The sequence below is a fragment of the Vombatus ursinus genome, unplaced genomic scaffold (genome assembly GCF_900497805.2).
Source record: "Vombatus ursinus unplaced genomic scaffold, bare-nosed wombat genome assembly UNPS02000577.1, whole genome shotgun sequence".
Classification (NCBI taxonomy): Eukaryota; Metazoa; Chordata; class Mammalia; order Diprotodontia; family Vombatidae; genus Vombatus; species Vombatus ursinus.
In genome coordinates this window covers 19475415-19491090 of record NW_020940355.1, presented here as the reverse complement: position 1 = coordinate 19491090, position 15676 = coordinate 19475415, and the positions used below count along the sequence as shown (strand labels likewise).

At 37.7% G+C, this 15676-nt stretch overlaps 1 protein-coding gene across 7 annotated transcripts in view; it reads right to left on the bottom strand.

Annotated features, from left to right (window-relative positions):
- CAGE1 (cancer antigen 1) overlaps positions 1 to 15676 on the bottom strand; it is an 84588-nt gene that overhangs the window by 41550 nt on the left and 27362 nt on the right. For 5 of the 7 annotated variants that reach the window (XM_027844162.1, XM_027844317.1, XM_027844246.1 and 2 more), the window contains 6 exons: positions 13926 to 14939; positions 13223 to 13291; positions 11244 to 11393; positions 9399 to 9497; positions 8355 to 8435; positions 1339 to 1446 (listed from right to left, as the gene is read on the bottom strand). In XM_027844162.1, coding sequence (XP_027699963.1) covers positions 1339 to 1446; positions 8355 to 8435; positions 9399 to 9497; positions 11244 to 11393; positions 13223 to 13291; positions 13926 to 14939 — 1521 coding nt within the window. The remainder of the gene's footprint in view (positions 1 to 1338; positions 1447 to 8354; positions 8436 to 9398; positions 9498 to 11243; positions 11394 to 13222; positions 13292 to 13925; positions 14940 to 15676) is intronic. The other 2 variants (XM_027844388.1, XM_027844565.1) reach the window with 2 other exon arrangements.

Here is a 15676-nt window from a genome sequence, read left to right as displayed (position 1 = left end):
AACCAGGAGAATATCATACACAGTAACAGTAACACTGTGCAATGACCAACTTTGATACACTTAGCTCTTTTAAGTAATGCAGTGATCCATGACAATTCCAAAAGACTCATGATGAAAAATGCTATCCATAGCCAGAGAAAGAACTATGGAGTCTTAATGCAGATCGAAGCATATTATTTTCTTTTTTGTTTCTTCTTTCTCGTGGTTTTTCCCTTTGGTTCTAATTCTTCTCTACAACATAACTAATATGGAAATATGTTTAATATGATTGTACATGTATAGCCTATATAAGATTGCATGCCATTTTGGGGAGGAGGGAGGGAAGGGAGGGTACAAGAGAGGAAGGGGGAGAAAACTTGGAATTCAAAATCTTATAGAAGTGAATGTTGAAAACTAATAAATAAATAAATAAACATTTAAAAAAAAAACTATTCATGATACCTGCATAGGAGGCTTTGGTGTAGTACAAAGTCTGGTTTCTTTAATTTCTTAATCCTGAGCCATATTTTCTTTTCATTTTTCCTCTTTTTTGATACTGGGTCTTCCTATTTTACCCAGCCTGGAAGTACAGTGGCCACTAATGGGCCCAATCCCATTGCTGATTGGCATGGAAGCTTTAATCAATTCTGTTTCTGATGCAGGATGGTTCACCTCTCCTAAGTAGCATGGTGCCACCCTCTTCCCCACTCCTGCACATAACTACCTAGATATGCTTTAGCCTTTCTGCAGTTCAGAACTCCTGAGCTCAAGCAATCTACCAACCTCAGCCTCTCTTAGGAATAGAACTATAGGCCTATGCCTATGCCACCTGTTTGGGTCCAAGTCATGTTTTCAAACATTTTTCACTGAACTTTCCTGTGTCCACCTTTGGCTTGCAGGCACTGAAGATAATAATAAAAGCTAAATGTGCAAACCAGTGCTTTCCTTCTATAGGCTAAGACTTGTTGCTAATAAACTTGTCACCATCATGATATTGATAAATGTGGATTAAATGAACTGCAGAAACAGAAAAAATGTTAGAGTTGCTAATTTTTCTTTTAAAATTTGTTACTCTATAACAGAGGTGGGGAACTGGCGGCCTTGAGGCCACATGTGGCCCTCTAGGTCCTCAAGGGTGGCCCTCTGAACACAAAGGATTTTTTCTGTAAAGTTTGGATTCAGTCAAAGAGCTGCATTCAAGGGTGGCCCTCTGAATACAAAGGATTTGTTCTGTGAAGTTTGGATTCAGTCAAAGGGCTGCACTTGAGGACCTAGAGGGCTACATGTGGCTTTGAGGTTGCAGGTTCCCCACCCCTTCTCTATAATGCTTAAATGATAGTAACATGTAGTTTTTCTTACCAGGGAATTAAGCTCTTCATTTAGATCATGGTACTGATTTAATTTGGTGCCTAATAAGTCAGGCACGTTCGTATAATTTTCGAGTTCTTCTAAATCAGTGTCTCTGCCCTAAAAATAAATATATTAATGTTCAGTCACGATATTTCTTTATTTCATCAAATTCTATTTAAACATATTTATTAAACATTCATTGTGTGCAAAGCACTGTGCTAGTATAGAAGCACATTTTTAAAAATCTCCTTTTTGGTTTCTCCAGAAATAGGAATAAATATGTTTACAACCTAAAAGCCCTTCCATACTTATCCCTTTAGCAGGTGAGCAGTTGGTCAAGGGCTAAGGAAACTGTCAAAGGCAGTAACCAAAATTCAGGACAAAAAAAAATACCTCTTATGAAGTTAATGATCAGTACCCTTCTCTGAAGTGACAGTATAATGACCCACCTTTCTCCATCTAGAAAGGATTAAATTTTGATCAGAGGACAGTCCCTTTGATTGCTCCAGGAGAACACGAGAGGAATAGTCAAGGAGGAATGGAGCAGTTCTAGTTGAAGATTATGCGATTGTTCTTAATTACTACCGTTCTAGAATGTTAACCTCACCCTCAAATATATTTTAACACTCTGGCTTTTTTTCTTCAAGATTTCTAAAAGTGTTCCCCTCTGTCTTGGAGTAGAGAGAGATGTCTGAGCCAATTTGGACATTTCACTCCTTAAGCTAGAAGTGCTTGGATCTAGAATAATGATAAGCTAAATAAAATTATTTCTAGCAGACTTGTACCTAAAACATAATATTTAGTATTAACATTTTTCTTTGACATTGGGGATACAAAGTTGGAAAATCCCCAGGCCCTCTTTACACGAAATCTTGCCCAGCTATTTGTGTACCAGTCTGTGACTAAGATCTTCATTCAATAAATGCTTATTAATCAATCACCTACTGCGTGAAAGGCAATGGTACTGGAAATGCAATTAGACTCTACTCTCAAAGAGTTTGTAATCAAAGATGAGTAAAAAGACATGACTATAGTATAAGGGAGTATGATATATATGGAAAGGAAAGGTCCAGGTAAAGTGCCATCATCATCACAGCAGCTGACATTTATATTGATAGTAAGCATGTGCCGGGCACTGTGCTAAATGCTTTACAATTATTATTTCATTTGATCCTCACAACCATCCTGGGAGTAGATGCTATTATTATCTTCATTTTACAATTAAGAAAACTGAGGAAGACAGAGGCTAAGTGACTTGCCTAGGGTCACACAGCTGGCAAATGTGTGAGGTGACAAAGCTGGGTGGTACAGTAGAAAGAGCACTAGGATTGGAATCAGGAAGACCTGAGTTCAAATCCAGCCTCAGACACTTACTAGCTGTGTGACCCTGGGCAACTCACTTAACCCTGTTTGCCTCAATTTCCTCATCTATAAAATGAGCTGAGAAGGAAATGGCAAACCACTCCAGTATCTTTGCCAAGAAAACCCCAATTGGGGTCACAAAGACTCAGACAGGCCTAAAAGGATTGAACAACAGTTTCCTGACTCCAGGTCTGATGTTCCACTCACTGTGCCACCAAGCTGCCCCATAAGAATAAAAGCTATAGAACTGAGCCATTTTCATACCTTTTGACCCAAAGACCCCACTACTATGATGAGACTATAAAGATGTTAATAAAAAGGAGCAGGAGGGGAAAACTTTCCTTAAAACCTAATGAGGCTTCTGTGCAGCTTTCTACCATTGCTTCCAGCTCTGTGACATCCCTGCAAGCACCTGAAGACAAGCTCTTGCTTCTCTTTGACATCCCACCGATCCCTCTACAGTGTGCTCTCCAGGGATCCAGCTATGCTCCTCAGGACACACTCCAACTCATCTGGTTTTCCTAAATGGTGATTCCCACAACTGAACCCCAAACTCAAAGTGCAGCCTGACCAAGACAATATTATTTATCTCCTCCTAGACATGATACCTTTCTTACTACAGCCTAGGAGAGCACTAGGTGTTCTGCTCTAGTTCTGGCTAACAGCGTCATCACACTGATTCATACAGAGATTGTAGTCCATTAAGAGGCAGCTGTGGGGGAAAGGGTAGTGGATAAAGGGTTAGGTTTGGAATCAGGAAGACCTCAGTTCAAGTCCAGTCTCAGACACTCTGTACTGTGTAGCCCTGGGCAAGTCACTTAACTTCTGTTTGCCTCATTTTTTCCCATCTATAAAACTGGACTAGCATACACTTTTGCAGGATTGTTGTGAGGATTACATGAGGTAATTTGTAAAAAGCTTAGCACAGTGCCTGGCACAAAGTAGGAGCCATATAAATGCTTATTCCTTTCCCTTCCCGTCTCCTCACTGCCCCCCCAAATAGGAATGAATTTTTTTTTCCACAGAAAATATTGTTTAGCTAAATTTATTTAGAACATTCTGTTGTTTTTGAAGTTGGTATTTTGAATGCAAATATAATGTTTTATGCCTTTTGAATTTAATCTTATTCAATTCAGCCCAGTGTTTTAGTCCAATGGTATCAGACTCAAATAGAAATCATTCCCTATGGGCAGCATAGTAACTTACAAAACCACAAATTAACATTATCTATATTGAACTGTATTTGTATTTATTTTGTTAAACATTTGCCAATTACATTTTAATCTGGTTCCAGTGTACTCAGGAGTTTTGTGGGCTGTAGCCAGTCTGACATCTCTGTTTCAGTCTATCTAGACCTTTTTGGATCTAGATCCTCACTGAGGAAAAGGCCATAAAACAGTAACAAATGAAAGCCATAAGTTAAAACTCTGTGAAACGTGGAAGCCCAGACATGTTGACCTGTTTAAAATCATAATTCAGATACTAAGTCATAACTTAGATAATGTGACCAGGTAATAACCGTAATATGGACACAGTGGCCAATTCATGACCAGCACATGTGACCAATACACAAACTTGTGTTTGGGCATTTGCCCAATAACATTGGCTTAATACCCAAGCTTAGACATGAGCTCATTACTAAGCAGAAACCCAAAATATCCAGCAAGCTATGTGCTTTATAGCTCTACCTCCCTTTGTCTGATTTTTGTAATTGCGACTGGGCTTTCCTGGGGTCTTTCGATCCATCATTGAGACTGTTTTCATCTGGCAGCTGCTCTAGACTAGCCCCTATTGTAAGTCATCCATTATGACTATTAAAATCATTTATTAAACTCATAATGGAGTTTAATGTTTAATCATAATGGAGCCCTTGGCCTCTTTTTCCGGTACCAAATTAGCTCATCTGATTGGGGAAGTTGAGAATATTCCAGTGCACAGAGATGTTGGCCCTTGGAAAGGTACAGAGCTCCCAAGCCAGGGGAACTGGCTATCCATTCACACTTCATGTTGTCTGCAAATTGAATAAACATGCCATCTCTGCCTGCATCCAAGTCTTTGATTAAAATGTTGAATAACATAAGGCTAAATACAGATCCCTGGAGCACGTTCCTACAGACCTTTCTCCAAGCTGACATCGACCTCTTAATAACTACTCTGTGTCCAGTCATTCCATCCAAACCCAAATTTACCTATCACCTAGCTGTGTCTCTCCATCTGATATATGGGCATAGAACGAGAAACCTTGTCAAATGCTTTGCTGAAATTTAAGTATAGCACAACATCTCTCTAGCCCCCACCCCTTTCCCGCCTTATTACTTCAGAATAAAAAGAACTGAGATTAGTCTGACACAGCTTGTCCTTGAGGAATCCACGCTACCACTCTGAGATCACTGCTTCCTTAGGTACTCACAAACCAACGCCTTAATAATGTGTTCTAGAACTTTCTCAGGAACAGAAGTTAAACTCCCTCAGCATTGAAGCTTGTAGACTCTACCCTTTCCCAGTTCTAAAAAAACTGGGACAATATCTACCCACTTCTAGTCTTGTACTAGCTGTCCCATTTTCCAAGAGATGTCTAAGTCTACCAAGAGTGGCTCAGCAATCACACGTGTCAGTATTCCTTAGGATGTACTTTGTGCCTAGTGACTTGAACTCACTGATCCCAACTGTCTCATTTACCTTGCGTTTCCACTACCTCCTTACCATTTTTGTTCTATTCTTTCCACTGATCACTCTCTTTAGGAGGGAAAACAGAAATGAAACAAGAATTAAGAAGGTCAATTGTCTGGTCATTATATCCCTCTTGAATAGTAGCTCCATTCTTTTTTTGATCTTTTTATAACCAACATAGGTAAAAAAATCCCTTTTGCTGTCCACAGCATCAAGCACCACCTCTACTCATTCTGGGATACAGTGCTTCTGAAACAATTCTTTCAAGACTGAGGTATTCTTTGGTATTCCTCTTCCATGTTCTTTATAGAACTTTTTGAAATGTGGATTTGTTCATGAGTTCCCTGTGTCTACATAATGGATTCTTAAGGTAGTTTCTCTTTTTCTTTCTCATCCAAATTATTTCTGATTATGTCTTTAGAATTTCATTCTTGAGGGCTTCCCATTACTTGAGTCAACTACCTCTTCAAAACATTAAACCATTTGATCTTCTCTCTACCTCCTCTGAATTCTTTGATGTATGCTCTCCTCAAATCTAGGTGACATATCAGATTATGCAGTTTTCCTTTCTTCTATATCACGACTTCTATGATAGGTTCCCCAATATGGCCAGAATCAAATCCAAAATAGCAGTTCATTTTTTAAAAATTCTTTCACTTTTTGAAGGATGAAATCATCATTAAAGTATGTCACAAGTTGACCAGCTACTGATTTTGGCAGAAGGAGAGTGTGTGGCAGTAGATATCCAGATAATTCAGCTCCTCCTCCATACATTACAATGCTTTCATATCAGGTTTGTGATGTTCCCCAAACTCCCCATCTAATTCTTCCTTTTTGTGCTGAGGGTTTACGGTACACTCCAACAATAATATTGCTTCTTTTTCCAGGTCTTTTGATCCTTATCCAAAGGCTCTCCACCATTTTCCCCCCTCAAGTTCTTGGATTTTGTTGCATGAGTAAAAAATTTTAATAGAAAACGTAACTCCTCCTCTTTTCAATATATTCTGTTCCTAGGCTTACATGAACTGAAGCAAAATGAAGTGAACAGAACCAGGAGAATGTTGTACACAGTAACAGCAATATTGTATAATGAGGAACTGTGAATGACTTATTCCCAGGAATACAACGATCCACAACAATCCCAAAAAGTTCATGATGAAACATGCTATCTTCAGAGAAAGAAACTGATATTGTCTGAATAAAGACTGAAGCATGCTATTTTTCCTTTTTCTTTCTTTCTTTCTTCTGGTTCAAGTCTCCTTGTACAAAATGACTAACATGGAAATGTTTTACATGATTGCACATATACAACCTGTATGGAACTGCTTACTGTCTTGGGGAGGGGGGAGAGGAAAGAGGGAGAGAAGGCTAGAATTTGAAACTCAAAACTTTAAAAAAATTATTTTAACATGTAATTGGGGGAAATATGATTTAAAAAAGTGAAATATATATTACATATATGTTTGGTTCCTTTTTTAAAAAAAAATTCAGCATTTTATTTTCTGATTCACATTCTCTCCCTTCCACCTTCCCTCACTCCCACTGAGAAAGCAAACTCCATGCCTGACCAATCCCCCAGTGGCCATGTAAAACCAGCTTTCCTGAATCTGTCCTCTGAGTTCACCACCTCTCTATCTGAAGGTCTGTATCAAGTCACGTTGTGAGTCCTGTGGAACTGTAGTTGGTCACTGTGTGACACACTGTGATCAGAGTTAAGTCTTTCCAAGTTGTTTGTCTTTATAATATTGGTGTTATTGTATAAATTGCTCTCCTGGTTCTGTTCACTTTACTCTGCATCAGTTCACACAAGTCTTTCCAGGTTTCTCAGAAACCATCCCCTTCATTTCTTACAGCACAACAGTATTTTATCACATTAGTATCCCTATTACAACACGTTCAGCCATTCCCTAATTGATGGACACATCTTCATTTTCCACTTTTTTGCCACCATATAAACAACAGCCATAAATATTTTTTTATTTCTTCTTGGAGAGCCTTCTGTGAATTATTGGCCTCCTGCTTTACTATGTTTCTTTTAGTGCTGTACCTTATTGTTCTCTCTCTGTAGTACTAGGCTTGTCAGAATTATGCGGCTGTTTTCTCTCTCCTCTTTCCTTTTTAGTTTAAAGTTCTCTTGAGGAGATTTACAAAAAACAAGGAAAGTGTTTTTGCTGGCATTTGTCTAAATATATTTGATCACTTTTTAAGTGTCTGTTATCTCTGTGTTTTAAGCTGTGGTTCAGAAACCCAAATCCTGTTTTCAGGCACCATATTTTGAATCCATTGTTCATTTCCCAAATCTGCCTTTTTTCCCCCTCTTTGGAATCCTATACCTGTAATAGCAAACACTGATGAAAACATCATCTGCACTCCTAAGGGCTTAGTTTTTTGTCCACAACTCCATAATCCTTAACAATATGTTTTCAGGTTCTACTGCTAGTATCATTTGTCTTCATATGAATCATCAGAAATGGGTAGCAGTCATCATGTTTGACAGTTCTTGGGAGGGACTTCATCACATCCAGACATATGCCCCAGGGAGAGAGCAAATATCTCTGTTACTCACGTTGGGTGAACTCCTCAGCAAGGAGTCACCAAACACTGATGTTTCTTTTTCTTCTGGCCATTATTTGACTTCTCACATTGTGGTACCTGTGGATCCACATCCTTATTCTGTGCAACACAAGAAGCCATTTCCTGTGGAGAGGAGCCCAGCTACCCTTACCACAAAAAGACCCTCATGCTGGAAATGTTCAATGTTTCTTTTTCATGGGGGCAAACTGCCTATTTGTGAGACATGAAGCTGTCCAATTGTTTCATGGAGGAGGTTGCAGTATTTTGGGCTTTGAATAAAGAAAGAGAGGGACTTCAAATAGATAGAGATGATAGGGTATGGGTGGAAAGTGGGAGTAGGAATCAATTCATACAAGGTTTATCAGTGGTATCATCTTTGCAAAATGCGGGAGACAGAACATGGTAAGTATTACACATACCTCAAAAACATTTTCTTGAGAAATTTTTTCATTAGCAATTAACTCCCTAAAGGTTGCGATTCTTTCCTTATGTTTCAGTAGCTAGAAAGAATTAGAGACAATTTATATTATAAAAGGAAGAGAAAATCATTCTGTGTTCTTATTATCTTTACTATACATTACTGGGCTTCACAAGAAGAATCTTTAAGTACATATGATTAAAGATAACATAGGTGTCTCCATAAAGATGAGATTATATTTTTAAAGTAAATTCATGAGAGGTCAATAAGGCTCTCTGAATATAAAAACAGGCTTAATTCAAAATACTACTCAATATTTGGAATCCCAATTAATTCTAATGGCACAAAGTTTTATCAAAATTGAATCAATATATGCAAATTTACTTTTATTATCTCCCTAGTCTTACACTGAACTAGGCTTCTCTCTCCATTTAGACCAACCTGAGAAGGATGATTTCTCTGAATTCCCACATTTTCTCTTCTAAGCCCCTTCTTTCTATATTTCAGTTACAAGACACAAAAAAACCTCCCTAGAATTCCAAGCATATGTCTTCTCTTTTTCTCAATTCAGATCATTTGTTTTCCTTTGGTGAAAGGCCCAACTATCATGAGTCTAAGTATCCAACTTGAGTATGTAGCCTCATTTCTTTAACTAGGCAGCATTGTTGCCTACTACATTCCTTGTTATGTATGTACTTCAGATTCAAAACGAAGCATCTCTCAGATCCACCTCTCCGATCTTATGACTCTATAATGCTCATTTTGAACACCATACTTCTGCCTCCTCTATTTCATATAGTGACTCCCTTGACTCTACCCTCAAATCTATGCTTTTGGCAACTGAAGAATCCTTGACTGTCAAACCAAGAACCTAAACATGATGAAACAAACTGTAGTAGATGAAGTTACCTTATACTTGTAAGAAGTAGGTTAAATATTACTTAAATGAATGGGTTTTTGAATCAACAAATACTCCTGTGAGGGGCCTATTCTTTGACTAAACAAGAGGGTTATTATTTCTAAGAGTAAGAAAAAGTCACCATACCTCTTTTTCCAAACTTTTTTTCTCAGAGTTGAAACGCTTCATTTTTTCGTAAATATTCTCACTGTCCTGCAAATGTTCATTATCAGGACTATCTGTATCCTGAGAAGAATAACAAGATTAAAATTGGAGAAACTAGATCAACTACAGTTTTCAATAAAAACCAACTTCAGCTACTTATCCTAAGGCATCTCAAAAAGTATTGTGTGGAAGGATTTCATACAGCTTTATATTTATAACCTACTCCTCAGAGGAAAGTAGAGGCTCCCCAACAGAGAGATGCATGGTGGACATAAGCAGTCTGCAATGCATTACAAATAAGGAGAAGTGGGGTAAAGGATGTCACTGAAGAATGATGAAGAATGCAAGATTAAAAAAAAGACGATGGGTCAGTCACATGCAAAGGCAGCTAGGTGGCACAGTGCCAGGGAGTGGCATTCTATGGCATCTTTATGAATGCCAGGCCTGCAATCAGGAAAACTCATCTTCCTGAGTTCAAATCTGGCCTCAGACACTAGCTGTGTGACCCTAGGCAAGTCACTTAACTCAGTTTGCCTCAGTTTCCTCATCTGTAAAGTGATCTGGAGAAGGAAATGGAAAACCACCTCAGAACCTACTCCAAGAAAACCCCAAATGGAGTCAAGAAGAGTTGGACAGGACCAAAAACAACTAAACAATAAGAAGTCACATGCAATAGATGGTGATAACCAGTGGATAGCCTGTGTGCTACACTGTCTAGAGATGATGTCTAGAGACCACTCAAGTATACAATGAATAGATCCCCTAAGGTGAACCTATAGATAGGATGGGAAGTCACACAGGATAAGAAGGTATAGATTTGGTAGTAATCTACACCATTGGATGGAAGATTAACATCAATGAGATCACAGACCTACTGGAGTACTGAAGGTGGTGGGGCAGGATAATGTGAATTCTGGGACACTAACATCCATCAATAACTACACATTCAATATTTTTTGTTACTCCCTATGCAAAGCAAAGGGGAAGTTAGGTGAAGCAGTGGATAGAGTGCCAGGCCTGGAGTCAGGAAGATTAATCTTCCTGAATTCAAATCTGACCTCAGACACTTACTAGCTGTGTCACCCTAGGCAAGTCACTTAACCCAGTTTGCCTCAGTTTCCTCATCCGTAAAGTGATCTGGAGAAGGAAATGGCAAACCACCTCAGTACCTATTCCAAGAAAACCCCAAATGGAGTCAGACATGACTAAAATCGCTGAACAACATCATAGACAGCAAAAAAAAAAGAAAAAAAAAGAAAAAAAAAGAAAAAAAGAATCTGATTACACTGGAAGCAGGAACAATTTGACATCTCTATCTGTTCTGTAATTGTTATTTCAATAGCAGAGGCACGCTGGGGCACTTGGCAGTATTGCTATATCTGAGGATGACCTGGCCACACCAGGAGGTTCATCTCTATTTTCTTCTCCCGATTACTTGCATTATTATGTACCTCAACCATATTTTGGGCCTCATAAATAAAAAGTTCCAGCACAAGCGCCTAGAGACAGATCAAAATGAATGTACTGGTACCAAAGAGTTGTGGCTCACAACAACAGTCTGTTGTAATTACAATAGATGGTGTTAACAAACAACAAAATGTGCAAGATAAAGGAATAGGGGAAATGAGGACCCCGTTCCACACCTGGCTTAATCAGTCCATTAAAAACTGATTGTTATCATTAGAGGGGTAATGACCTTAAGTAATTCTGAAATCTGAAGATATTTAATAAAGGTTTTAGGCATCACATCTAGTTATATTTTTGCCAAACTTTTTCTCTGCCTTACCACACCTGGTTTTTGCAAACCTTCTGAAATGTTTTATTTACCTCACAGGTAAGCAGTCCCATCATCAGAGCCATTAAATTGTGCATCTTCGATACAAACTGAGAAGTTTTTTTCATATGTGGTGAATTTAAACTCTCTTCTTCAAAAGGCGGGCAGTCCAGGAACAAATTTGAATGCATTGTCTTCATGTCCTGTGGTGGATACATTCAAATTTGCCTTGTTAAGAGTTGAGAATCAACAAAAAAAGGCGGGGGGGGGGGGGGGGGGGAGGCAGCTAGGTGGCAGAATGGATAGCGCACTGGCCCTGGAGTCAGGAGGACCTGAGTTCAAATCCAGCCTCAGACACTTGACATTTACTAGCTCTGTGACCCTGGCCAAGTCACTCAAGCCCATTGCTTAGCAAAAAAACAAAAACCAAATAAACAAAAAAAACAAACGAAACAAAACAAAACAAAAAAAAATAAGCGTAGAATCTGCCTTTTTTTTTTTTATGAAGGTCCTAAATTTTAGAAAAGCAAATCACCTAAAAACACAGTGTTAAAAAAGAGAAACTAAAAGCAGCTTCTCTTTGGCAATGACATTTTTGTTTAGCCAGCAGAGGTCAGAATTACGCGCTAGTCTTCTTTAAAAAAAAAAAAAAAGAACCAAAGATAAAATGGTAGACTTCTATAGAACAAAGCTTCATTCATTCCCTTTTCTCTTTCCTCTCCTCTCTCCCTGAGACAGTAAGCAATTTGATATAGGTTATACATCTGCAATCATGCAAAACATATTTCCATATTAATCATGTTGTGAAAGAAAACACACCCTCCCAAACTCCCGTCCCACAAAAAATAAAGAAACGTGAAAAATAGTATGCTTCAATCTGCATTCAGACTCCATCAGTTCTTTCTCTGAAGGTTGATAGCATTTTTCATCAAGAGTAGTTTGCAATTATCTTGCATCATTGTATTGCTGAGAATAGTTAAGTTTTACTTAACATTTTAGAGATGAAAATATTGTTAGCATCAACATTTTCTCACAAAATTTCTATTCACATTACATGGAGCACCAAGATTCCACAGAACAGTTGGTGAAACATTTTTTAAAAAATTAAAAGTTGAACTGATGCCAGTTCCTATAGATACTAAAAAGTAATAAAGTCATATACACATGTATTAAACTATATCCATTTAGGGAGCTGGAACTGTAATTTTCCAATACAGATAAACAACTGGTCTTTAATTTATGATATTTTAATAGACTCACTAGTGGCATTGAGAGATTAAACAATGTGCCCACCATCACACAGATGTAGCAGAGGCAAAATTTGAACCCAGCTCTTTCTGACTTTAAGGATTATCTTCTAACTATATTCTCTCTCTAATATAACCTATTTGGTAGCTATGTAACAAGAATGATCAAGGAAATCCTCTAATCTGCTAGACTGAGGCCCTTTCCAATGAGCTTCAATGATTTGGACTTATCAAAGTTTTCGGTCATGTTGGATTCTTCTATGGTCATGAAGACTCAGCCACCATATACCACAAATCATCTCCAAAATTCTGAAAATTAGGGTTTGGTTTGCAATCTTTCATGGTTCTGAAAAACTGATACAGGATGATAATTTCATTTTACCTAGCTGACAACTTCATCACTTAATTTTACTGTTAAAAAAAATGTGGTTGTCCTGTGTATGTGCTGCTCTTACCCATCCCCCCACCTCAGGACAGAAGCTTCCATGAGAATGGGGACTGCTTCCTTTTTGTCTTTGTGATCCTAGGGCCAAAGCAGCCTTCCCTGTTCATTGTTGGTGTTTAATAAAGGCTTTGTAAGTCAATTAGACAAGGTAGAAAAGGGATTAAAAAAACAGAACTACTGGTTTAAAATAGTAGCAGTAACAAACTTTCTCAAAAGCACCGTAAGTTACTGTAGGTGGATCAATTACAAAAATTCCAGTTTCTTCGGGTTAAACATAGTATCTATGGAAATAAGCTTGAAATTACAAAAGGCTCTTCTATTAACATAGATGCCCACATACCTGCAGAAACCTCCCCAACATGCGTATCTTCCACTCCAGCTCTCTTTCTTTTTTCTTTAATACTTCCTTCTGCAAACAAATGCCTCTATTAGTTTCATGTAATTTGATATTACTGATATGTACTAGAATTTTCCCAGGAATTAAAGTCAAATTCATTGTTCTACAATTTGCAGAATCTTCTGAAACTATCAGAAGAAATCCAGGATTTTATTAGAGCTAAGAGACAGAAGTCCTATTTCTGGAAAAGGCTGAGACTATCACGTATTTTGCCTACAATAGAATGGACATTCCATAGGTCACAATCAAAGGACTTGTAGAGGGTTGAAATAGGTCTGAGGAGGAGTAGGATCAATTCTGGAATTAAAAATTCAAAGCCAAGAACTATGAAGCCATTTATATGAAACTACTCATATGAAAGCGAGGTCACCTTTGTGATAGAATCTAAAAGAATAATCAGCTAGTATTTTGTGAGGCCTACCTCACAGTGAGGCTGGTATATTGCTATTAAAACTATAACATGTAATCCTCTATACACAAATAAAATCTTATACGATTGAAGCATGAATGACATCAAAATATGAGTAATCCTGGAACCTGCTTCAATTTTATGATAACCAATAATGTTCCTGGAGGCTATGATTACCTAGGACCAGTTGAAAACTTATGAATTTTGGCATTAGGGATTTTGAATTTATACCAATACCTTTGCAATGTTTGATTTCATTATTTCTTCCAGCTGTTGCTTCCACTGAACTGTTTCAAGTTTCCAGTTATAATTTTGCTCCTCACTCTCTGCAATTTGCTGCTGAAATTTTGTATTCTCATTTTTTACCTCATTGATCTGCTGCTGTAACTTGGCATTCTTAGCCCTTTCATTTTCAGAACTTGACTGCAAAACTTTAACTTGAGCAACCAATTTGCCAAGATTGGACTTCAACTCCTGCCGTTCCTGCGTCTTGACTTCCTCACGTCTCTGGAATTCTACTTGGAGTAATTCCCTAGTGGAAGTTGCTTTCTCCAGTTCTCCTCTGAGACTTTGTAACCTCCCTATTTCTTCCTCTTTCTTGTTTAAGGTTTTGTCCATTTCTAAAAAAAAATTTATGGACTTATTCTTTAGCTCTAACTCATTCTTATGCTTCTCCTGAAGAAGACCATAATCTTTTTTCATCTTTTTAAGCTCTAATATTAAAGTGTTCTTTTCCAGCATAGATTCCTCAAGCTGTTTTTGTATTTCAGTCGAAACCTTCTGCAAATTCTTCAAGGAGTTTTCAATATCATTTTTTTCTAGGATAACCCTGTACTTGTCTTCAATAAGCTCTTCAACATTCTTCTTCAGTTTATTTATGATGTCAACAAAAACCTGTTGTTTGGAAATTTTCATTTGTAGCTCTTTGACATTATTCTCTAAATAGAAGTTACTACACTCTAGTTCTGTTATTTTACTTTGCTGCTTATGGTTATCTTGTTTTAACGAATTTATGACATCATTCAAATCTATATGGGTTTCCTCCAGGGGCTGCAAACTTTCAGAACCATGCTTTGTATCTTGGGGATTGAAGTCCTCTATAGATGCCTCACTCCAAGTACTGGTGTCAGTGAAATAAGTCAGGAAATTCTCATGGTGGTTTGGAGACTCTGTCCTTACTTCCTTTGGACAAATGTTTGACTTCTCAGGAGCCTCCCTAGCATTCTGGGATTCCCTTGGATTAACAAAAACCTATTTTTAATTGAGAAAGCAAGAGAGAAAAAGAGAGACAATCTCCATTAATATCCTACTACTCAAAATGGAAGGATTTTAATTGAAAGATCATTAGTTTTATGCATTAGTGCCCAGATGTTTGTCACTGCCATTTAATATGAAGAAACAGTGTGCATTTAGCACTTATTCCTTCATCTCTAAGATCCAGGAGAGCAACATCACCTGAACAGTAAAATCATCTGTTTTACAGGAACACTGTTAACTGTCTGCATCCCCATAATTTCTCAGGACATGCAACCTTTCAGACCCTATGCTGTTTTTCTTGTCTTCAAAAAAAATTAAATCAATCTACCGATAAATATACAACCATGAGAAAAGTTATCTTTTAAATGTGGAAGCATTAAAAAACTGCCAATTAAAACTACTGGATCCCTATGTCAAGATGATATTACTACTCTGATTGTATCATTATTAGAGTGTCACAGGATTTGAAGACTTTGACTGTAGGTATAACATAAAATATACAAATAAAAGTGGCATATGCTGATTTTGCCTACAACAAAAAGTAGAGAAGAACTTGGAGACCTTTGTAAAAGATCTATGGAGACTAACAGTGCTATATGACTATATAGGGTTTGGTGGGTCCAAGCCCTTCATTTAACAAATGAAGAGACAGATATTAAGAGACAGTTAATTCTGAAGGGATTAACACCAGCTCTGGGCAGGCACATGCAAGAAGCTTAGTCTTACAGAAT